Below are 24,406 nucleotides of genomic sequence, written 5' to 3'. Positions count from 1 at the left end.
GACGGTCGGTGCGGGCCCACGCGGAGCGGCGCGGCGCGGCGCGGCGGGGCAGGTAGGCGGCGGCAGCCCGTGGGGAGCAGCCCCGCGGGATGGCCCTCTCCCCTTCCTCGGGGGGCGTGGGGCCGGCCCGCGGCGTGCCCGGCAGCTCCCTGCCGCGGCTGGCGTTGGAAATCGGCTTTCCCCGGAGGAAAGTAGCGGCCCTCCCCCTGCGCCGGCCCGCAGCGGCGGGAGCAGGCTGCCGGCCTACCCGGAGGCCCGCGGCCTGCCGGGCACGGAGCCCGGCCGGGGCCGAGCCCTGCGGCCTGGGGTCAGCCAGGAGTGCTGCTTTGCGCTGGGTGGGCTGCGGTGCCTTTCACGTGCGGCCAGGCAGGACGTAAATTAGCTGTTCTTTCAGACGGTTAAGTAACGTTTACACGGTGCTGCTGTTCTCTCACAGGTATGCTGTATATGTTTGCTATACGTGCTAATTGCGTTTTCTTCCTATGTCGGCTGTGCGCGGTATCACACAGGAGCAACCTACGTCATACTGATCGTAAACAATTGTTGAAAGAGTAAGATGGAGGAAAAAGAGAAGAAGAAGCATCGCGCAAAGCATAGTGGGCCAAAGGCAGAGAAGAAAAGGAAACGTTATCTCAATGACCTAGGAATAGGAGATGAGGAGAATGCGCGGAAGAGAAACCCCAAAGCCTTTACGGTCCAGTCCGCTGTGCGGATGGCCAGAACTTTCCATAGGTGAGAAATGGTTATAGAGCATGCAGGGCCGGCTGGATGGGTAGGTGCTGGCTGGGGTTTCTTTGTGACTTTGCGTGGAAATGGACATAGCGTAATTTTCCCCGGCGCGCTCACATAGCTTTCCCCATTCACCACGTCGTGTTGTAGTTTATGCCTGTGTCAGCAGCGTGATGCTTTCTGCATCTTGTGTTACGTGGTACAGCTGCGTTAGTCTTAACGGGAAAAAAAATGTGTATAGCTCCTTAGGCTTGGTGGGAGTTCCGCATACATATTAGAATCTGGGCTCTTGGTGAACCTTTGTGTCCGAGGTTTTGCAAATACCGAAGACTTTCAAAGAATAAATGTTACTGTTTTTTAAGTTCTTGTATTTATTTATGACAAACTTCTTCTCAGAACTCAGGATTTGAAGACTAAAAAACATCACATTCCCGTGGTTGACCGTACTCCTTTGGAGCCACCTCCTGTGGTGGTGGTTGTAGTCGGCCCTCCCAAGGTTGGGAAGAGCACCTTAGTAAAATGTCTCATTAAGAACTTCACAAGGCAAAAACTGGTTGAAATCCGGGGTCCTGTTACGATTGTTTCAGGTGAGAACAAAGATATGAGAAATGGAAGTGCTTATTTTCACTCCTTATTTGTCTTGCTTTTAGAGCTAGGATGTGTTCATGTTCTCATAACTTTTGGTCATTTTTAAGAAATCATTTGGATGTGTTATCAGGCATAGTTGCTAACGGTAAAAGAATAGCGAGATTTAAGCTTCTGGGGGACTTGTCCCTCTAAACTTGTTTTCCACCCTGCTGGGATCCTAATTCTGTTGTGTGGTGGTTTTTTTTCCCTTTCTTTTTTTCCAGTTTCTTCCATCCCCCAAACTTTTCCCAAGTTTTCCTTTTCCGCTCGGTTCTGTTCTCCCTTTTGAACTCTTTTTCTCTGGCTTCATCCTAACCTCTACATGCATTTCCCATTCTTTCAGGTTCCCTGTCCTATAATCCCATCTTTGCGTCCCTTCCTTTCTTAAGCCAAGAATTAATTTGCCTAGCCCTTTCCAGTTACGTTTCTCCACCTCACCCCCTGGTCAGTTCCTTTTCCTTTTTGTGAAGTTTTCAGTCCCGGTTTCCACTTGTCTTAGTCTGTTCCCTTCATGCTTTTCCCTGAATATTACCGGGGGGGATCATTGAGGTTCTAGGGGGAGCACGGTCCACAGCAGCTCAAGGAACCAATTTGTAAGGGAGATCTTGCTTGGACGCAGACAACTTCATGTTTGGTGCAGGTAGACTCTTCAGAGACTTCAACTAATAAATCTTTTTGCAAGGAATAATTGACAGGTACGGGAAAGAAAAAATGGAAAGGAAAATTCATGTGTTGAACTGGATTTCCTAATTGGTCTACTGGGACTCGAGGGTTGAATTCTGCAATTGCTAACCTGAAGAAAAGAAACATGTTACCTGTTGTCTGTAGTTGTTTAAAGTTGTTATTCCTGTTGCCTAAAGTTCAGTTAGCTAACTCAAGTTAGTCCAGCCAAGTTAACAGTGGGTGCTTTTTTCTCATTTGGATGCATGTTGCGAAATGTTTTGAGATGTAAATCTACTCTGTTTTTTTAAAGGCTAGAACAGAGTGTATTTTTCTTAATAATATCAAAAGAACAAAAGTATGTGGTAAAATAAAACCCACAGTACTAACTCTGGGGCACTAAAGATAAAAGAAGCAGAGATTCCGCCCCCCAAGTAGAAAAAAAAAAAACTTTTTTTTCTTTTTTGGAAAAGACCGAACAACTCCTTTGAAAACATGTACTCAACCTGATAATTTTAAGCCAAAAAGTTAAAATCTAGCAGAATTACAAACATCTGAAAACAGGCACTTCTACAGTGGTGCGTGTTGGACGATCTATATGCTAGACAAGAATTTGAGTCCTGGATACTCTTTAGGAATTTCAGGAATGTGACCTGAAAAGAAAACAGTGGACTAATTAGTTTGCTCCCTCTGTTTCAGTTTTTGATTCTTAATTCTGTTTTCAGGTAAAAAACGCAGGCTGACTATTATTGAATGCGGATGTGACATTAACACAATGATCGACCTGGCTAAAGTTGCTGATTTGGTAAGTTAACAGTGGCACGTGATTTCTACTATAATTTGTATTGAAAATACTACTCCTGACTGGACTGCAGCAATGTCCGATTTCTCTACCTGTTGCTATCGAAGGCAAAACTGTCTTCGGTTTCAGAGAGAACAGGACTGTTGTGGTTTCACCTCAGTCAGCAACTGAGCACCACACAGCTGCTCGCTCACTCCTTCCCCCCCCCCCTCCCGGTGGGATGGGGGAGAGAATTGGAAGAGTAGAAGTGAGAAAACTCGTGGGTTGAGATAAAAATGGTTTATTATTATTGCTATTACTATTTTATTTCAATTATTAATAATGTGATAATAATAATAATACTACTACTACACAAAGCAAGTGATGCACAGTGCAATTGCTCACCACCCGCCGACCGATGCCCAGCCAGTCCCCGAGCAGCGGCCCCCCCGGCCAGCTTTCCCCAGTTTATGTACTGAGCGTGACGGCACATGGTATGGAATGTCCCTCTGGCCAGTTGGGGTCAGCTGTCCTGGCTGTGCCCCCTCCCAGCTTCTTGTGCCCCTCCAGCCTGCTCAGTCGGTGTGGCATGGGAAGCTGAAAAGTCCTTGACTAGTGTAAGCACTGCTCAGCAACAATTAAAACATCGGTGCGTTATCAACATTGTTCTCACCCTAAATCCAAAACACAGCCCTGTGCCAGCTACTAGGAAGGAAATTAACTCTATCCCTGCCGAAACCAGGACAAGGACTAAGCTTGACAATAAACCTAACGTTCTGGAACAACCCCTAGGACTTTCCTTATCCTGGGGGCGGGGGGAAATAAAGTGTGTGTGTGGTGGTGGGGAGGATGTGGGAGAAGGGAAATGCAACTGAACTTCATTGCTGACGCGACTGGTAAACTTTCAATGGAAGATCTTATAACAAGCCAAGGTGATAAAGTGGCTTTTCATTAAAGGGTTTGGTCAAACCATGTAAAATCTGAAAGTGGTTTTCAGTCAAGAAGTTTTCAACTAATGTATAAAGTAGAAATATGTATTAGTTTACTAGTTGGTTTTATTTGATGCACTCTGATGCCTCCATCCTTGAGGATCCCCGTGTAGTAATAAGATTGATTTCAGTGGAGTGTAGTCACCATTGTAATTTACTTATAACTTTTGTTCAGTGGATTACGTCAACTGGTCTCGGGGACCCAATGTACGATCAGTTTGTCTATTTAGATTTTTACTTTACGTGTGGATTTGGAGTATATTATTCATAGCTGATTAGGATTTGGCATCCTTATCTAAATATAAACTATCTAAATATCTAAGTACATGCGTGCACTGATCCAGATATTGTTCTACTTGCATGTTTTCTACTTGAGGAAGGAAGATGTATTAAAAAATACAAAAATTTTCTGTTAGTAGATGCGACAGATGTTTGAGGTTCTGCATGCACATGGTGATGCTGAGGATCTATTTGGTTTTATTGTTAGGAGGCTGAGATTACATAATCGTTTGCAGATCTCTGTCATCAGCCCTGTGTGTTTTACGTTCTTAATTGCTGAGGTCCTAATATGACTTTGCTTCCATTTTGATGTGACTGTTGGGTGCTGTTTTTCTGTGTCAGTGCGTTTTAGTGATGCATAACAGTAATTGCAATGTGTGAAATAAGTTTGTCTCATTTTACCGAAAGACTTGGCCTTAGAGGCATTAGTGCATCCAAGACACAGATATAAAAATTTTACTGATTTTCTCAGACATTCCTGCAAATATTGGAAGATACTCGACTTTGCATGTTTTAAATTCACCAAGTAAACACCTGTTCAGACCTTATTATGGTACTGTATGTTATTGCATTCGTAGAGCAGCCTTATTCTTCTATAGTTTTCTCGGAGACAACGAGCAAATCAAATCTATATAAAGGAGATTTGATTGACTAGAAGAAGAGATTTGATTTCCTAAGCCCCGCTAACTTCTAAAGCAGCTAAGATCCCTACTTTAATTAAAAAGCCAAAGTTGATTTTCAGGTTATATGAAAATAGAGAACAAAACTTCTTGGAAGATTTTGGTTCCCAAGAAGCTCATGACTTCAGCGGTGTGGTCTTTGAAATTAGCTCGCGTGGGCACCGTGGTATTGTTACAGTGAAATGCTGATGTTGTGTTTTCAGGTTCTAATGCTTATTGATGCCAGCTTTGGATTTGAGATGGAAACATTTGAGTTCCTGAACATTTGTCAGGTACATGGCTTTCCCAAAATTATGGGAGTTCTTACTCACCTGGATACATTCAAGAACAACAAACAATTAAAGAAGACTAAAAAGAAGTTAAAGCACAGATTCTGGACTGAAGTGTATCCGGTATGACATTCAACTTTCATTTTTCCATATATTTTGCATTATGGAAGCTAAATTAAAAGTGGGGCAATACTTAAGTATTTATGATGTTCTTACATCTTTTAAATAATACTATAAATGGACAATGCTGATGTTGTATCAGATTATGTGATCTTTCTTCTATTTGCTAAAATACGTGCGTAATTATTCTCTTATCCCAGTGTAACTAGCTACTAAACGTGTGATGCTAGTAAAAAGGTCTGTTAGGCAGGTGCTATGCAAGGAGGATCTGAGAGACAAATTAACCTTTGTACGAGGTTTTCTGGATGTGAATTGTATCCCCCTAAGATTTAGGGGGCAATTTCCATGTTGAAGTAAACTAGTTAGTTTGATCTTTTGGAGCCAACTGTGACCTGCAATTTCTGATTATGATTTACAAATTAGAATTGTATTACCTTTTTTTTAGTTTTGTAGGTATTAAATTGATGGTTAATGTTTTTATGTCTTTTTAATGTGTTTAGGGTGCTAAGCTGTTTTATCTGTCTGGGATGGTTCACGGAGAATATCAAAAGCAGGAAATTCACAATTTGGGGCGTTTTATCTCAGTTATGAAATTCCGACCTCTTACTTGGCAAACGTCTCACCCGTATGTTCTCGCAGACAGGTGTGTGCTCTTCTCTCTGGTGTTCAATCTCAGCGTAGATAGCACCTTGCTGTTTAAAAAAACTATAATATTAGAGCCAGTCAGCTCTATGTGTGAATGGGTATTTAGTGTTATCTAGATGGCCTTGGGGAAATGAAAGGATACTCTTCAGGTTTGTGCCAATAACTTTAGCCATTCAGTTTTCACTTGCGTCGGATCATGTAGATAGGCCTTCGGTATATTGTAAATACTTTTGAAACAGGGAAAAAAATTAAAATAATCCTGCTTGTTGATGATTACATTGAATTTCTGTGCAAAAGAAACAGCGTTCCAGCAATTTAACAGCAGCTGGTGAATTAGTCCTCTGAGTTCGCTGGAACATCCCTTCTGCTCCATATCCGCGCATAGCATTTGATTTACAGTCCCTTTGGAACATGAAAGTAATCTTGATGGTGGCTGTGCCTACCTGAGAAATTACCTCACCTTTCATATTTTATTGCCAGAATGCTTACAGTTGTGACTAAACTCCCACAAGAATCCAAGGCGCCTAGAACAAGTCTTTTTCAAAGCTCTAATTCTTTAGAAAAAATTGTCAGAGAAGTAGATAAGCGTCGGGCAAAGTCCTGCAAAATACACAAAGCAAAGAGAGGGAAAATGAGAAAAAAATATTCTGTAGTCTTTCAGTAACATTGTTTTAGGTTGCTATAACTGTTACAATGATTTTGGTTGTTGGGTCGGTTTTAAGCTGGTCTGCAGCTGGAACGTGTGTCCCATCCTCCTCCTTGGCTGTGTGGTTGTGTTGCCTCCCTTGTGCAGTGTGGAAGGCAGCTCTGGACGGAGCTTCCTCCTCATCTGCCTGAAAACAGCCAATCTTTCCCTCTCCCCTTCCCTGTGGTAGTTCTTGTGCTGCTCGCCACCACTATTAGGGAAAAGAAGGTATTGTGTGGCTGCAGGGAATGCGTCTTTCAGCTGTCTTAGGGTGGTTATTCTGTTTTCCCTCTAATGGCAAAACTGATTTGAGGAGGGTTGTGTGTGGAAAGCGTATAAACAGTAATTAAAATGTGCTAAGAAAGCAGTACATGTTTAGTGAAATGTCAGTAAGTCTTCTGGAAATATATTGTTGAACGTGAGTATACAAGTTTTAAAATACAATTTTAAAATATTTTTGAAAGATCTTTTTTTCCATGGATTTTTTTCGTATGATCAATCTATTTTGATTATTCAAGTCTGCAGAGCACGCAGTGGCAGCAGTGATGCCGCAATTCTCTTTTCTTAGATTACCTTTGTTCAAAAGTCACTATTAGGACTGCTGGATATTCTAACTTTTTTTTTTTTGAATGTTGGGTAGAATGGAAGAGCTGACAAACCCGGAAGATGTTCGAATCAATCCCAAATGTGACAGGAAGATATCACTTTATGGATACTTGAGAGGAGCACACCTAAAAAACAAAAGTCAAATTCATATGCCAGGTAATTTGTCAGATTCTTAAAACTGTTTTTGTACTGACCTATGAATAACAACATAGCTGTTGCTACTTTTATTGTGGAATGATTTGTATCTTTAAACTGTACGTTGTAAAATAGATTTTTCACCTTTCTAAATACGTGTTACGCTTTTGGAAATTATTTTTCATAATACACGTTTTTGTAAAAATAAATCCTTGTAAATACTTTTGCTTTTAGTTGTGCAGTTTTGTTGCAGTGTTAAACACAATACTGGCAGTGTCTGAAGTTTTTCAAAGGTGTTTCGCTTTGAAAGGTGCTTGAAGCGTGAAACATACCAGCCTTAATAGTGAAAAGTAAATTTGGCTTATGTAAAATTTCTCATATTAATGAATAAATTTAATATTTTAAGTGAATGATTTAAAAGCTTAAATTCAGGAATATTTTAATAATAAATTTAGAGACCTACGCAGAAAAATGACTTGCTAGTTTTCTCATTTAAAAACAAGCAAACAAACCCAAAGCTTTGCAGTATTCTGGTGAACTTGCGTATGTTTCTCTAAGTTCAGTGGTAAGGCAGAAGAATTGGACGTTCGATACAGAGCTCGCTGTTGATGAATCACTGAATGCTACAATGGTTTTTTTTTCTTTATTATTTTTAGTCTCTTCATGGTGAATTGTACGAATTTCAGAATCAAAACTTTGTGAAAACCTTATTGCTTCCCTTGTCTGTCACCCCAGGTGTAGGAGACTTTACTGTGAGTGATGTGAGTTTCCTACCAGACCCCTGTGCTCTACCTGAACAGCAGAAGAAGCGTTCTTTAAATGAGAAAGAGAAACTAGTCTATGCCCCTCTTTCAGGCGTTGGGGGCATCGTGTATGATAAAGACGCTGTTTATATTGATCTTGGTGGAAGCCACGCACATGAAAAAGAAGAGGTAAGGGAATGCTGTTGATGATTTGAATTCTCTTGCAAAATGTAGTTTTTATCCTTAGAGTCAAAAATAAGTGTTTAAAAATGAGCTTCCTTAAAATAATCAATCCTTATATATCCGTAGTGGGTAATTTCTTTTTCTCCTCTAGTGATTTCAGAGGAGGGATATTTTTATTATCTCTGTGTAAAATACCGTGCAAAACATTTGAGGGATCAGTTAATACGTACCTAAGGTTAGTTTCATAAACTTGCCAAACATTGACTTAAGATTTATAAAAACTCCCGGTACTGGGATATTAGCACTTTTATTTTGCAGGGCAGGGTGATTGTGGGAGAACACTTAGAGGATTTGACTGGTCAAAGGGAGAGGTGGAAAACATTTGCATACAAACAGATTGAAGTCAGCTGTTTTCCCCTGTATTGTGCTAAATGTTAAATACGTTTGGGTCTATGATAATGTGTGCTTGCTGATATTTACTGTGGTGGTTGCATACTGTGAAGGAGGCCCTCTTTAATTTTTCTTGGGTTCATATTGTATGCATTCTTGAAATGTGAAGAGGGGAAGGGAGACCTTGCTATTCTGCAAAAATGTTTATTTAAAATGCTTTGGAATTTTTTTTCTTGCGTATGCATATTTCTACTGGTTTAGGCAGATTTATGACTCTGTTAGCTGTTCATTAGCCATTTGCTTATTAATGTTAATTGAAAAGTAAAAAATCTTGGCTTTCCAGGAGGAAGTGAGACCAAATCACGAACTAGTTCAGAGCCTCATCTCCACACATTCAGCCATTGATGTTAAGATGGCGTCAAGCAAGGTCTCTCTCTTCATGGACTCTAGACCCTTAAGTTCAGAAGAAGTAGGACAAGAGTAAGTTTTGAATGCTGAGCGGTGTTTGGCAATGAATGAATCTCTAATTTCAGGCTCCAATTTGGGAAAAGCACAGTTAGTTGAATCGCTTATTGCCCAATTCTTCCTCTTCTGAGACTTCTCATATGCCACATGTGTATTTTGAGACAGGAATAATTGATATTAGAAAAGTTTTGCAAGCAGTATAGTCCTGCCTTCCAGGAATTCCTTGCTGATATAACCCTAAGTATCATATTTCTGTTTTTCTTCAGAGTTTTGCAGAAGGGCAGTCATAATTTTCAGTAAAAGTAATTGTACAACCTATTTTCATTCCATGGAAATGAAAGAAATTTCTTGGAGTTATTTATGGCTGTAACATAGGGTGTATTCTTGAATTAAGAGGTGTTCCGTATTTAAAGAACTCCACTGCCTTTTTAATGTTCTCCATAACCTTGCTCTGTTTAAAAAAAAATAATTTAAATATTAACATGAAGCTTCATTGTGTCATTAAAATTTCCTTGTGCTTTACCATCTTACCCCAAATGTGATCTTTGGGAAAACAGGTTTGTGATGCCAAAAGAAGAGAGACAGATTGATTTGAAGACTGGAAGAGTACGTCGAAAGGCGTTATTTGAAGAAGAGGAGAAAGAAAATGATGATGCAGTAAGTGATGAGGAAGACGACCAAGAAGAAGCAGCAGCAGCAATGTCTGAGGATGGAAGTGATGGCGATGATGATGATGATGCTGAGGAAGAAAGTGACAGAGAGCTATCAGGGGAAGACATGGCTCTTGGGAGAACCAAACGTCTGAAAACAGAGGTGGCTAAAGAGGAAGCTGTGAATGAACTGCCAGCATTTGCAGACAGTGATGATGATCTTGAGATGAGTTCTGAAGAAGAAGGAAAAACTACCTCTGAAGAGGATGAGGTGGAGGAAGATGATGACGATGAAGAGGAGGAGGATGAGCAAAGGATTTATGAAAATGAAAGTTCAGATAGTGAATTTGAGGCTGCAAGCAAAAGAGTAGCTGAATCTAAGCAGTATGAAATAAATAGTGAAGATACAGAAATGAGATCACAAATCTCAGATCACAGTCTGAAAAGAAAAGCAGCGCTCACTACAGATTCGGGAAACTGCACAGCAGAAGAGGCGTCAGAATCTGAGGCTGAAAACTCTTCCCTCAATGAGGGCGATGATGAAGAAGGATCACATGATGAATTAGAAGTTGAAGAGTCAAATAGGAAGGGATTTCAGCACACTCAAGCAAAGAAAGCTGATGGTATTAGACAGACTAAACTTAAAGCTGTAGAAGCTGAGGATGATGATGTGGAGAATCTACTGAGAGAGGAAGAAGAATATGAAGAAAAAATAGATTTTTCTGCTGACACGACAGGTAGACTTTAAATGTTAAAAGTTTTTACTGTCCATTTTTAATTGGGTTCATTGTTAAAGGATATTATAATTAGTAAATATTATATAATGTTGCCCCTCCAATATATATAGAGTTGTTAAGTGGCAAACTTCAAGTTAGGGAACCTGGGATTATCTGCTATTAAGCCTTTGATTTGCAATGTAGTATGCAGGTCTCGGGTTTCCTTCCTCCAAAATGGAGGTGATTCATTTTACAAGCTTCATTGATTCTGCATACATTTCTCCTTAACTTTAATCTTTATGGCTATGTGTGTAAAACAGATGATGATGCTCTATTACATTTAGAAAGAATAAAACATTCTTGGGGGAACGTTACTAAAATGTATTAACTACTCGCTGAGCACTGGAACAGGTTGCCCAGAGAAGTTGTGGAATCTCCATCCTTGGAGATATTCAAAAGCCAGCTGGACGTGGTGCTGGGCAGCCTGCTCTAGGTGACCCTGCTGGGGCAGCGGGGCTGGACAAGGTGACCTCCAGAAGTCCCTTCCAACCTCAGCCATTCTGCGAGTCTGTGAAGAAGACATGTATCATCATGAAAATAATCAAATCTGTTACTATTGCTAATAATCTCTTAAAATTTTGTCCTAAAATTAGGACTCATCAGAAAAAAAATCAGTGATACAATTTGTTAGCCACAATTTATGTTTCTGTGTATATATGGAGTATAAAAAAAGAAACTGTAGGTTGTGTCTACACTTCTTACACCTGTTGTGGTCATGTCCTTATTTAAATTATTTATGTAGCTCCTAATTCTTGTTCTTTTTTGGAGGTAGAATGCAATGTTTTTCCCTTTTCAGGTGCACTTAAGTGGAAAGAGGACCTTACACAGAAGGCAGCTCAGGCCTTTCTAAGACAGCAACGTTCAACCCCCAATCTTCGTAAACTCATATATGGAACAGGTATAAATCTGTTTGGAAACTTGTACTGTCTTAATATATGGTAGCTTTGTAGCTGTTACCAAGTTTGTAAGTCTGAATCTTTGAGCTGTCTTTTGGTGGGAGGCTTGAGGAGAGTTAATTGACTTTTTAAATTGCTGATACTCATTTTCACTAATAATTGTAATAAAGACAGTTTTTACTTTTCCAGTAAAAAGCATTTTGAGCTCATTTTCCAGACTACTTGATTGTTACTCATGTTTTCTGGTACAACTATTTCCCTCCCCCAAACATTTAAAGTTCGGTCATTTATATAATTATCTGGTAGATATTAGGCAAATCCGTTGTGGTAACTGATGTGTTTCGTAAAGGGATGTCGTTTGTTGTCTGTTTTCAGGAATTTCTGTCTCACAGCGACTGAGAGTGGAATATTCTCTTAGACGTGACTTAGTATTATCATGTCTGTAATAAGGGTCTTTGTAAAGAAAAAAAAAACAAACTACCTGGCTTAAAAGGAAGAGAAAATTGCTGTTTATGTAATTTGTCCTGTTTAATTCACAACTTTTCCAGTAGTTGTCTGAGTGTACAAACGTCATCATGCAGTACCTCTGTAGAACACAATGAGAATTTGGCTTTTGTAAACTTTCCACAGTGCAGGAGCGGGAAGATTTGCTGACAGATTCTCAAGTCCGGTATTCTTGATTTACAGACTAGCTTAATGTCGTTTCTATTCACAGATTGTTTTGGTATTGTTTCTACTTAGGGTATTGAATGAACACCTTGTGTTTACTTATTGGGCAATATTTCTTCAGATGATTCCAGTTACGCAAATAGAACCAGATTTCAGGTTGTTCAAAGAAGTTTGAATTACGTGGAATTTGTGAAAGGAATTACATGTTTCCATATGAAACAACTGTACAACTGAAGTTCACTGTGATTACAGTGTGTAGTATCTCCCTGGTTGCTGCTCACCTTATTTTGTCCTTGTGAGGGTATTAATTTAGCTCTTACGCTGCATCGGTGTACCTTTTTCTTCAGCCTTTTATATTTAAAACTATTTTTAGTTTGCATCTTTTTTTTCCTCAAACTACTGCAGGTATTGTGAAACATAAGGCAGAAGAGAGGTTGTTAATGAATGTAATCCATGTACTGTGGGGGAAATAATCACAGCTTGTACGTTTCGTTTAGCTGTCGAGGATGAGGACGATAAGAGTGAGGATGCAGGTGATGAACTTGGAGGTTTGTTTCATGTCAGCCGTCCGGACAAAGCATCCAAAGAGAAGGCTAATGCTCTTGACTGCTCCAAGTTTCTGATAGAAAAGCCGCAAGATTGGGATTTAGAAGAGGTAATACCATTGGATAATTGCTTCTGCATATCCTATACTGGTTATGTCCTGGCTGTGTCTTGTAAAGTACTCTGAGTCGTCCCTGAAACAGACCTATGGGAGCTACGGCCAGAGTGTTGTATCTTCTGCTACTCGTTGTCGTTAGAAGTATTTGCTAGCTAACAGATTCCGAGGTCTGTTCTTACAGGAATGGCAAGTTAGAATAAGTCAATTGAGTGCTTGGCGCTCTTGACTATTTGGTGGATCATAGTTTGCTATTTATTTACTGACAAGTGAAAAGCAGGGGAATCACGAGTGAAAATATGATGTAGGGTAGAGACCTTGTTAGTCTGAAGACCTTTGGGCGAGAGTTGAGATGGTTTCACATTCCTGCTTTTGCTGAGGCATTGTGTAGTGTTGGTAATGATGTCTTGATGTGGAGCTGTGCGTGAGAACATCAGATTATCACTGAGGTGGTATCTCTGATGGAGGAGTGGGGAACATACTGGAGAATGTTTCTGTTGATGACAAGCTGTAACTGTACAAGGCAATGACACTTATTTTGCAGGTTATGAGCAGTATTCGAGACTGCTTTGTTACTGGGAAGTGGGAAGATGATAAAGATGCAGCAAAGTTGTTGGAGGAAGATGGTATGTGTAAGACTTCTAAAAATGATTAACGTATACAGGATTTTTAAGAAAAGTATGACCTTGTAGTTACGTATTAGAATGTTTTGCGTTAGTGATACACTTGCAAATTTTTTCAAACTATTACCTAAAGTAGCATACAGATACTAATATAAGTAAACATTGCTGTAAATCTCTGTACAAACAGTAGGCAGGTAGCACATTCTGAAAATCTACCCTCTGAAAAACAGGGTATATCATTTAAATTAGGAAGTGGAGTCCTTAGTCAACACTTGGACATACCAACTTTGAGTTATGTATGCGAGTTTAGCTATTCATCCTCTATGTATGGTTTATTCTTTTGGATAGTCTCGGTAGAAATCAGCAGAAATTCTTTTTTAATGGGAAGGCAAAACTGGTCATTCACATATGGCTGAAAAGTGAGATCTATCTCCAGATGTTTTGGAGGTGGTGTTTTTGTTTGTTTGGGTTTTTTTATTAAGAAATATTTAGAACATTTTAATAATATGGCTGTATCTTATATGCAAAATGATTGTGGTTTGACAGGCTTCTATAAGTATTTGTTTTCAACTGAAAAATTGTCTGCTATATTTAAATTTTTTATTAATTTTATTTTTTTAAATTAAAGATAGGAGCTCGATTGCTCTGCTGGTGTCTTGTGTCTTTAGAGTGCTAACTAATGTGCTGTGGGGTCCTGTGGAATGATCTAAACTTCATTGACATTTTTGAAATCATAAAGTTAAAGGTATGGAAAGGAAAAAGGAGGAGCCACTGGAGTTCAGCTGAAACTATAGAGAGGGCAGAACAGACGTAAAACTGTTGATGGGAAGAAAAAATACTTGGGCTGAAGCTAATCTACAAAGCAGTACTGAGAAATACACGATACTGAAAACATGAGAAACTGTATGGAACAACACAACAGAATGGTTAACTGTCAGATATCTTGGGTGCTTATTGTTGCAGAAGAACTGTATGGAGATTTTGAAGATCTTGAAACCGGTGTTGTGCACAAAGGAAAGCCTGCTGCTGAAGGAGATGAGGTCTGACCTGTATTTTTATGTTCTTTAGCAACATACATGTAAATGAGTTTCTGATCAAGTGATGGGCGTCCTATGTAATAAATTTAGTTTTCATGAATCAATAGGAAAGAAATCAATGAGAACAAGGAAGAAAAGGTATATGCATTATGGACTTTGGAACCTATAAATATCTAGAATGGCATGTTTTTAGTCTCAAACTGAGTTGTTGTTTAAAGATAATTACGTAGGAGAAGTCACCTCACTTACTTAACAGTAGGTGTCAGGCTTAATCGAGAGCTGGAGGATCTGGAGGCTTGAGAGAAGTATTTTAAAACCAAATGTGATCATAACTGTTTGTACTATGTCATTCCATCTGATGCAGAAGATTATAGAGCTCTGTTTAAACACAACAAATCGTGGAAACTGACAGAGTTTCCTAGTCATTCCTCGTATCTGCAGAAAAGAGGCTGGCGGAAGCAATTTTGTGCTGTGACTTGGATATCTTCCAAGAACAGAGCTGTATTTGTCTGTGACATTACAGATTGAAAAATCCATTTTTTTCCGGACTGAGCAACTTGATGGCTTTGCATTTCATGATAAAATTGAGGGCAGCGGCATCATTTTGGCAGTTTTCAAATGGTCTATGAACAAACTTCCTTCTCTCTGGCCTCTAGAGTGCTGCCTTCCAGCGCAGTATTACTCAATGCTATCAACAATTACTTTTTTCCCCCTTTTATTATGTGTGCTTATTTTAGCTGTAGAATAACAGATGGGTCAATTCTAGGGTCTGTCCCCTGACATTAAAATGAATGTTCAGTCAAGAAGTTTTCTTGGTGAAAAGGGATATGATTAGATCATGAAATGTTTTGGTCATTGCTGAAGTTACATCTTTTTGTATGAATAACTTACTAGTTTCTGTCTAAAATGGAAATGTTTTTGAAGTGTTTGCATTATTTGCAAAATGATGCATTTTGCATTATAACAAAATTTGCATTATGACAAAATATTACTTAGTAATCTATATTAAACTGTTAATTAGAATGGGTTGTTTTCAGTGAACCGTTCTACATGTTTGATAACTTATTGTTGATTAGTCTGGAAGTGAAGAAGAGGAGGAAGATGGAAAAATGTCCAAACCAGAACCTGAAGAGGAGGAAAAGAAAAAGGAGCGCATGGACAAGAAACGGAAACTGAAAGAAATGTTTGATGCGGAGTATGATGAAGGGGATGCCACGTACTTTGATGATCTTAAAGAAGAAATGCATAAACAAGCACAGGTACAGGCTGTTAACTTGGCAGTTTATCTGGCTATACGTCTTCAAAAATACCCCACGGAGTTTGCTCAAAGGTTTTTTTTTCCCTGGAGACACACATGACATTCAGGAGCTACTTCAGAAAGTACACACAAAGAAATACATGCCTGTGATTTTTTTTATGGTTGAACTTTTTGATTCCATTAGCTGGAAAGAAAAACAAGCAAACAAGCCAAACAACTGAAAGCTTAATTTAAATTGACTTAAGTAGTTAACCATATTCTAAATCACTGAATAAGTCAGGATGTGTCATCTAAACTTTATCTACTTAAAAGTTTTTAACAGTTATCCATTTGTCCCTTAGTGGTGGAACTAGCATGACAGGTCTCAAAAAACCCCCAAAACATGAGAGAGAAGGTTCCCCTTCAGGAAGAGGAGGGAGGGTGGCGGGGAAAAGACATCCTTTTATGTGTAGGAAGGTGAAAATCTTTCTCATACTAATTTGTGTCAAATATCTTCCTGGTACTATTTTTAGTGTGATTTTTGCAATGTTATTAATGGATAAGTAAGTTCTGTGTGGCCGCGGCCTTTTTCATCAAACTGTCAAGTTATTTTGAGGAAAAAATAATTGATGACCATTGCTCTGTACGTGTGGTAGGAGTCTTCAGGGTAACTGTATCCAGAATTGGAGGTGTTGATTTTGTTCCAGGCCTTGGTTTTTTAGATAAAATCTTGTAAGCTTAAAAGTAGCTTCTTTCTTTGGCTGACTTGGAAGAACATTGCCTTATATTGCTAATAACTTCACTGTCTTCTCTTCTGACAGAATCTTGCCCTAAATAGTCATTAAATTAATCGTTACCTTCTTGCATTAGCCTCTGTTGTAAGTGATCATGAGCTCTGGTATGCTGATGTACTTACTAAGAGCACTTAAAGCGTAAAGAAAGGCATTCCAGTAAAAGAATACAAGACAATTTACAACTGTTTCACTTGGGGTCTGTTACAGAAACACATCTCAGCAGTACTCCTGCTGCAGGATGGAAGGGCAAGGGTGGGGATGTGTAAAGGCTTCTAGAAAAATAAACTTGGACCAGGAGATTTGTGCCATATCTCAATACCTTGAGAAATGAAATTAATAGTTTGCTTAAACATAGTGTCTTATAGGTAGCTGAACATCAGGAGCTAGCACAGGAGGGTGAGGCTTCTGTTATTCACAAGGATATCTTGTTAAATATTTACACAATATCTACATTCATATGGTACAGAAGAGCTTTAAAAGACCCTTTTGATGATACACAGTGTGAGGATACACAGAAATACTTTTAAGCTGCCGAGTAAGATAGGAGCCCAGCCTCCTCATAAAGTGACACCTTAAAGATCAGGACGTTAACTTTAAAAAGGTATTTGGGCTCCTAAATCAAAAACGTACTTTTGACAGTTGTGTCTTTAAAATCCAAAGTCACCATTATGAAAGATATATCAGAAGTCAGTCAGTCATTTGCTTCTCCTGGGTACTGTCTTTTAAGTAGACTAACAGACCCACTTGGGATTTCAAATTGGAAGGAATTCATGGTGGCAGAGATCTTGCTCTGACTAAAAAGTCACAAAACCTATCAGATCTTTCCCGAAAGATTTATATAAACGTTAGCATGTTTTAAATAGAACTGGCACCTCATGAACAAGTTGTTAATACTTGAATTTTGTGAAACACATGGTGCCTTTCTCTTTGTCACGTAGCTTAATCGAGCGGAATTTGAAGATCAAGATGATGAGACCAGAGTGCAGTATGAGGGCTTCCGGCCCGGGATGTATGTTCGGATAGAGATTGAGAATGTCCCATGTGAATTTGTCCTGAATTTTGACCCTCATTATCCTATTATCCTGGGTGGTTTAGGCAACAGCGAAGGAAATGTCGGGTATGTACAGGTATGTAGCCAAAGCTGTGAGTGCACTTTATATTGGTACAGGTGTGCTTCAGTGTGTCTGGACTTATTATTTATTTTCTGTTTGTTAAAGATACAGTCAACACAGAGAGAAACCTTTGTCTCTGCCTCTTGAATAGGGGATTTGCTTTTGACACAATTAACTTTACAGACACTGGATTTTTACAGGCTTAATTGGATAACTGGAAGAAGAAGTTATTGTTTAATGTTCATCTGCAGAGATGTCTCAGGACTAAGGTCTGATATTGTGGTTGCTAAATTGCACATGTAAATTGTACTCTGAGATTCATGGTCGATGGACAAGTGGCTATAGAAAAGCTACTAGTGCATATATATATTTTTTTTTTAATATAATACTTGCTCGTATGCATACAAACATGATTTCAAAGTGAGCGAAATACTGATTAGCTTTATCTCTCCAGTCAACCTAGTGTTAATGAGAATGTTCGAAGATAGAAAGCTTACTGAATAAAAAATTCTAGTGTTAGATGGAAGTTGCTTTCAATCATTCCTGAAAATTAAGGCTTGAATTTCAGAATTAATGTTATTATCCTGTAATAGCATTGTTCATCTTTTTTTCTAATTAGCTGCGCCTGAAGAGGCACCGATGGTATAAGAAGATACTTAAGACACGTGATCCTTTAATCCTCTCATTAGGGTGGAGGCGATTTCAGACTATCCCCATGTTCTACATTGAAGATCACAATGGGCGTCACAGGCTTCTGAAGTACACACCGCAGCATATGCATTGTGGAGCAACTTTTTGGGGTGAGAGTGTTCTGGAGTTACTATACTGTATCACTTAATCATTATAAAATTCTCAAGCTTTACAAGATGTATCAGGAAACATAGCCAGTAGCTTTTGGAATGAGAAGTCTTTAAAAAGTTGTGTTCCCCGTGGAATATAACATAACACCAAACAGTATGGGAAAATAGGCAATTGCCTATTATTTGTGAATTACTTGAATGATTTGTGAATTATTTGGCTTTTAATCAAATTCTGAGCATTCTGCTAGGTTGTATCGAACCTGATTTTGTTGGCTGTGTGCAGAGAGACACTTGCACACATTATGGGCCCAGCCCTCCAAATGCTTCCGTACATGAGTAACTTCTTGTTAACCATTCCGTTAACTTTTGTGGTGCTATATATGTGAGTAATGGGTTGAATGCTTTAAACTTTTCTTTGGTTTTATTCATTGAGAATACTTGGCATGTATTTCTAAGCTTTGTGACTTGAAATAGAGGCTAGACGACGTGTAGTAAAGCTTTTCATAAATTTTTTAATTTAATTTTCTTGTAGGGCCCATCACTCCTCAGGGGACAGGATTTTTGGCAGTTCAGTCTGTCAGTGGCACAACGGTAGGTTTGTTATCACAAAATGTTGATTACTGTTTTCCATGGGTCTTTGGACGAAATAGGTAGATTTGGGGAAGGAGGTTTACATATGGTAAAGCAGTGATGCTGTAGGAACTGAGAAAGTAGGGGGACTCAAGCTTTTGAAAGGTGTATTGTGTTGAGATAGGAAACTGGATGGAGGCTTTTTTTTTTTAATGATTTTCATCTGCTACACTGAAAATGACAAATACTGCTTTATTGTTTTCTGTGGAAGGATTTATACCTACTTGATTTTCAGGTACTAAGTATTTAGATAACTTTTAAAACCTTTTTACAGGATGAGATACTGATGTTCGTGTTGAAAAAGTTTGCCCTCAGTGTGATTTGTCCGCATCCTGTTAGAATGTTTATGGGTATCTGAATTAAATTAAATAGTGTTAAAACAGTATTTATCAAATATGATCTTTGTTGCATATGTATTACCCATAGATAGATTTATGTTTACATACAACGTATAACGAAAGCTTTGCATGGCATTGTAATGAGCATGACAGTAATCAGAGTAGTGATTATTATCTCCTTCCTAAAATACGCCTTGTTTAAGTCCCATTGCACAGTCAACTTCTTATATGTATTAAAAGGCTATTTTCGTCATGTGTCCCTAGCATAATACAGTGACTTACAGCAATGCACAAAGCACTGCTCCTTTGAGACTTTCTGTCTGAGTAAGATTCTGTTTCATAAAGAGAACAGAGTGAGGTAGATAACAAGGACTCTTAGATTGCTTCCGAGGTAATTAGAATGGCAGTTCTGAAAATCTCATTAGTGAATGGTAGGAACGTTATGTCAGCAGCACCTCAACTAGTCTGTGTGAAGTCAATTTGCATTTGTCGTGCTGCTGTACTCCTGTAAAGATTATAAATTCTGCACTCAAACTCTAAAAACCAGTGGAATTGTAGCAGTGAAATGGTTTCTTCATTGTTTGGTAAATACACATTCAGCAGTGTCTTTCATTTCTGTATGTTTCAGCCCGATTTCCGGATTGCTGCGACAGGAGTTGTGCTCGATTTAGATAAATCCATAACTATTGTAAAGAAATTAAAGCTAACCGGTTTTCCATTCAAAATTTTTAAGAACACTTCTTTTATTAAGGTAGGTATGTAGACTGTAAAACCACATGTACTGACGTTAGGAAGGAATGCAACGTGGGACTCCATCTGTCTTTCCTGAGGCAGAAGTTCCCCGTAATTGTTGCATAACATTCTGGATCTCGGTAGCTGCTTAGTTTCTTTGTTTTGTTTTTCGAGCTCTCTTCAGTGCGGTCTCTAAAGGTACTGGTCATTAGCCAATGAATATGAATTACTGTTAACCAGACAAAAGTTCTGGAACAATCTCCTGGCTCACATTCAATGTGATTTTTCTTCCCCGCCCCCCCCCCGGCCCCTTTCTTCCTCAAACCCAATGATTAGCTTTCCACAGTGGCAGACACCTCTGGAGAATGTGAACCTGTCCCCGGTGTCATTCAGGCAGTTTGATCCCACTGAATTTCAGCTCTGGGATCAAAGATGACTTCTAGCAGTGCTTAGGACTTCACGATTACAGTTGTAAAAGTGTTTGGGGCAGGAAGCGTTGCAGAAGTGAATTTTCATTGACCTTCCAGATGTCCTTAGTTGGGCTTTGAGGCTCAGGAAGAGGTTAGGTTACTCTGCATTTGGGGCAGTAAGCAGCTAAGCGCTGATGCCAACAGTGAAGCACTCGAGTATTCGCACTAAGCATACACAGAATTTTTCCCGACTTCCTTGTGATTTACGAAAGAAGCACAAACCTTGGAGAGCTATATTGTATTAGAGTCTCACAGCTAGCGACTTAAGGCAGCTTACTTGCTTTTAAGGTATGCTGTGTTCCACCAAATGACTTTAAAAGACAACTGGACAGATTCTCTTAAATATGTTCTGGTTTAGAATTTTAAATGTATATATTTAATGCTAAGAAGCCTTGCCTGTGGTATATGACTCTAAGTAGCTTGCCTTAAAGCGAGCTCAGTAGGTTTTTGGTATGATCAGCACTCTTAGTATAAAGACAATGTTGTGTTCTTCCTATTCCTTTATAAGATATGCTTGTGGGAATTACTTACGTGTTTGTGGCCTACATAGGTCACAGAGAGAGACTTTGCATCTTGAGTGATGGTGGGTAATTTACACTTTCAGGGAATGTTTAACTCTCAGTTGGAAGTGGCTAAATTTGAAGGTGCAGCGATTCGTACTGTGAGTGGTATCCGAGGACAGATCAAAAAGGCCCTCCGAACTCCAGTAGGTGCTTTCAGAGCAACATTTGAAGACAAGTTGCTGATGAGTGGTAAGTTGCACTTTCCGTGTAAGTTATCACACAACTTTCATCCTGCTTCACAGATCGAAAAGCCGCGTCTCAGAATCTCTGGAATCTGATAATTGAGATGTGAATTCAAAGAGCATGAAATATCTGGTGAGGTACAGAATGAAAATTACAAAAAGTACATTTTATGTTGGATTTCTTCCAGTTATACTCAGAAGTCATACAGTATGCAGATGAAAAGGTTTGTCTTGGAGACGTATTTGTCTGAGCGTTTGGAAGTGTTTTACACAGCATGGTATGCTTTTCTCCTTGAACGTGAAGATGAATTGTATTTAGTGGTGCAAGTGCTAGAAGGACATTTTTCTGAGAAATCCCAAGAGCGGCATTGTAACTCTAGTTAACTTTTTTCCTAACCCTTTGGGAAAGTTATGCAGAGGATAGGGGTAAGTGATCTTCTGTGTTTGCTGAGTGTCACTGTGATGTTGAGAACATGAGCTTATATTTATTTGGGTTTATGTGACCTCTGTTTTCCTAAACCCATCGAAATTATGGATAGTGCAAAATAAAAGCAAGTTAGTTCCTTTATAAAAATAGGCAGAGGAAAAGCAAATCGTTTTTGTCAGTAATAGTAGAGGCACAGATACATATGTGAACTCTGTTGCTAGTTCTTCAATTGAATATGAATAATGATTAGGGTGGTATTCAGCTGGCTGCTCTTCAGGAATACGTACTGTTCGCGACTTCATGGGGTTTTGCAGAATCCAGGTGTACAAAGAGTTACATGGCTTTTGCCTAACGTTGAAGAGATTTGGTATATATACTAAAGACATATATACCAAGCATGTGGTCTAGGTGTTAGTTATCTATTCTATTCAGGCAATCTTTGCTTAGAGTGTGGATGCGATGAACTGTGTGGTTAGAGAGCCAAGTAACATTCCCTTTTCTTTCAGATATTGTCTTTGTGAGGACTTGGTATCCTGTTTCTATCCCAACATTTTATAACCCCGTAACATCCCTGCTGAAGCCAGCAGGTGAGAAAGATAGCTGGAGTGGAATGAAGACAACAGGCCAGCTGAGGCATGAGCGAGGCATCAAACTGAAACAAAACAAAGATTCTCTCTATAAGGTATATTTGATACGTCTTTTTTTTTAAACCAGTGATCACAATCAAATTTGCACTCTGCCTCAGACCTGTGCAGACCGAGAGCAGTGCAAATATGTGTTCATACATATGCATGTGTGACTTCATATTTTTATCCACAAGGCACAGTCTTTCCTGGCATGAGACAGGAATAAAGCAGTGGAAAGCAGATTGTTGTGGGTCAGTGAGAGTTTATAAAGTAATCCGCAGGGGAGAAGTCTTCTCCAAAAGCTTACTGAGACTTCCGTCATAGGAAAATAGGGGTAAATATACCACGCACAATTTGGTGCAAGGACATCGGACAATGTTTTTTGAGTGTTTGGTGGTTTGAGGGTTTTTTGTGTTTTGTTGTTTGTGGTGTTTTGGGTTTTTTTTCTCCTGAAAGATGGAAAATAATATAAAAGCTTTTTAAGATCATGAATCTTACATATGTTCTATATCAATTCTTTTAGCCTATTGTGAGGGAGAAAAGGCATTTCAATAAGCTCCACGTTCCTAAAGCGCTGCAGAAGGCACTACCTTTTAAGAACAAGCCTAAAAATCTCGAGAAGAAAGGCAAGACTCCAAAAGACCAGTGGAGACCAGCTGTTATCAGGGAGCCTCATGAAAAGAAGGTAATTATCACTTATTCTGAAACAAGGACTGCGGAAGGGTAAATGTGTTGCTTAGACCATTTCTAACTATTGTTTTAGCACTTCAATCTACTGCTAGTGCTAAAGATGTATATGCTCCTAGTGAAAAATAATCACCTGCAATTTGTTTTGCTCCCGTTTGGCATGCGGTACGTATATGGAACTGGCTCTGAGTGGACTGTGTCTATTTTTGAAACGAGTAGGTCACCTGAAACCTAAATAGGACTTTTGTCCTTGTCACAGGACTTGCAAGGTATTTCAGTTGGATGCAGTGCTCTCACATTATGGGTGGCTTAAATCGGCAGCTGCTGTCTTTTATTTGACTTGTCATTGCTATGCATTATTAACAAAGACAGGACTTGAAGCAAATACTCTGCTTCAAAAATGGAGAATTATAGAGTGCTTGCAAAGGCACGAAGATCCAAACTTCAGTTTAAGTGTTCTATAGTAGCAATTAGGCATAGCCTTTTAAATAGTATCCAACCAAAAATTGGAGTTCACAAAAATTAAGCCTTTGATTAACTTCCCAACAAGATAAATGATTAAACCATTTTAGAAATTGGGTAACAGGTGCAGGAATAGTTAGGAACTTGCCCTGAATCTCTGATTCATTATATGGCTCTCTGCTGAGGTTAAACTGTTTCTTGCTCACCAAAACTGAACTGTTTGTATATTGGTTCTCTATTTTCTGTTTTAGATATCGGCCCTACTCAGTGCTTTGAGTACAGTGAATAATTACAAGATAAAGAAAGCCAAAGTAAAACATCGGGAACAGCTTAAAGAATATCTCAAAGTTAAGCAAAAAGAGGATGAACAGAAATTCAAGAGGCAAAAGGAGGCTAAGAAAAAAATCTATCGCATACTGGGACAAAGGGAGAAAAAGAGGCAGAAGTCAAGCTTGAAAGGATCTAGCAAGGGAGAGAAGAATGTGTAAAAATTTCATCAGATTTTAGGCCAAATGAGGAAATAGGGTAGCTGTGCAATTTTCTGTTGAAGAAACAAAAAGGCCTTGGACTACACTAGACATGCTTTCAAGACAAGAAAAAAATGCAAATATGACCTTACTCAAGCTCTTGAATACATTTGGCAATGTATATAAACAAGATGTATGGATTGTGGTTTTTCTACATGATATTCCAGAGGACTTTGTATTTCAGTATATTTCTATCCATACTGCACATTCTATCTAGCCAATAAAGTATTTTGATGTCAGTTACAGAATGTTGTTTCTAAGTGTTTTGTCTTGGTACTAGTGGACTTATGTGGTGGGAGAGAGAACTCCTCTGGATGGCTCTGAATGTGCTTCACTGGTGGTTGTACTTTTAGCCATTGCCTAAATTTTGCCCTTGGCAAGTCTTCCATGAAAAGGCATGAAGATCAGCTGTTACTGGGCAGGAGTTTTGGATTCTCTAGCTTTGATGTGCTAGCAGATGCCACCAGAGTAGCTCGCTCCTGTGAAAGCATCTCAGTTTTTTCCACTTGCCACTAGATACTAAG

At 39.1% G+C, this 24,406-nt stretch overlaps 1 protein-coding gene across 2 annotated transcripts; it reads left to right on the top strand.

Moving 5' to 3' along the window:
- On the top strand, positions 1–24,124 carry BMS1 (BMS1 ribosome biogenesis factor). Of its 2 annotated transcripts, none has more exons than XM_076338378.1 (23): positions 1–52; positions 510–732; positions 1,126–1,316; positions 2,742–2,821; positions 4,949–5,137; positions 5,635–5,777; positions 7,105–7,226; positions 7,941–8,137; positions 8,865–9,001; positions 9,544–10,373; positions 11,209–11,310; positions 12,475–12,632; positions 13,180–13,261; positions 14,222–14,298; positions 15,372–15,554; positions 17,265–17,453; positions 18,058–18,238; positions 18,771–18,829; positions 19,835–19,957; positions 21,013–21,160; positions 22,087–22,262; positions 22,730–22,891; positions 23,607–24,124. In XM_076338378.1, exons 2-23 carry the CDS (start codon positions 557–559, stop codon positions 23,841–23,843), a joined length of 3,942 nt encoding a protein of 1,313 aa, XP_076194493.1. In that variant the 5' UTR covers positions 1–52; positions 510–556; the 3' UTR covers positions 23,844–24,124. The 2 variants fall into 2 exon arrangements, with proteins under 2 accessions (XP_076194493.1, XP_076194494.1); XM_076338379.1 differs by lacking the exon at positions 1–52 and adding an exon at positions 328–397.
- Positions 24,125–24,406: the final 282 nt, after the last annotated feature.

Source organism: Aptenodytes patagonicus, chromosome 5 (assembly GCF_965638725.1).
Source record: "Aptenodytes patagonicus chromosome 5, bAptPat1.pri.cur, whole genome shotgun sequence".
Taxonomy (NCBI): domain Eukaryota; kingdom Metazoa; phylum Chordata; class Aves; order Sphenisciformes; family Spheniscidae; genus Aptenodytes; species Aptenodytes patagonicus.
Note: the sequence above shows the minus strand (reverse complement) of the source record. Positions and strands in the feature narration are given on the sequence as shown.

Coding starts and splice junctions, on each gene's coding strand:
- BMS1 (XM_076338378.1), top strand. CDS start 557: ATGGAGGAAAAAGAGAAGAAGAAGCATCGCGCAAAGCATAGTGGGCCA. Junction 15,555..17,264: donor AAATGCATAAACAAGCACAG/GTACAGGCTGTT, acceptor TTTGTCACGTAG/CTTAATCGAGCGGAATTTGA. Junction 22,263..22,729: donor ACAAAGATTCTCTCTATAAG/GTATATTTGATA, acceptor CAATTCTTTTAG/CCTATTGTGAGGGAGAAAAG.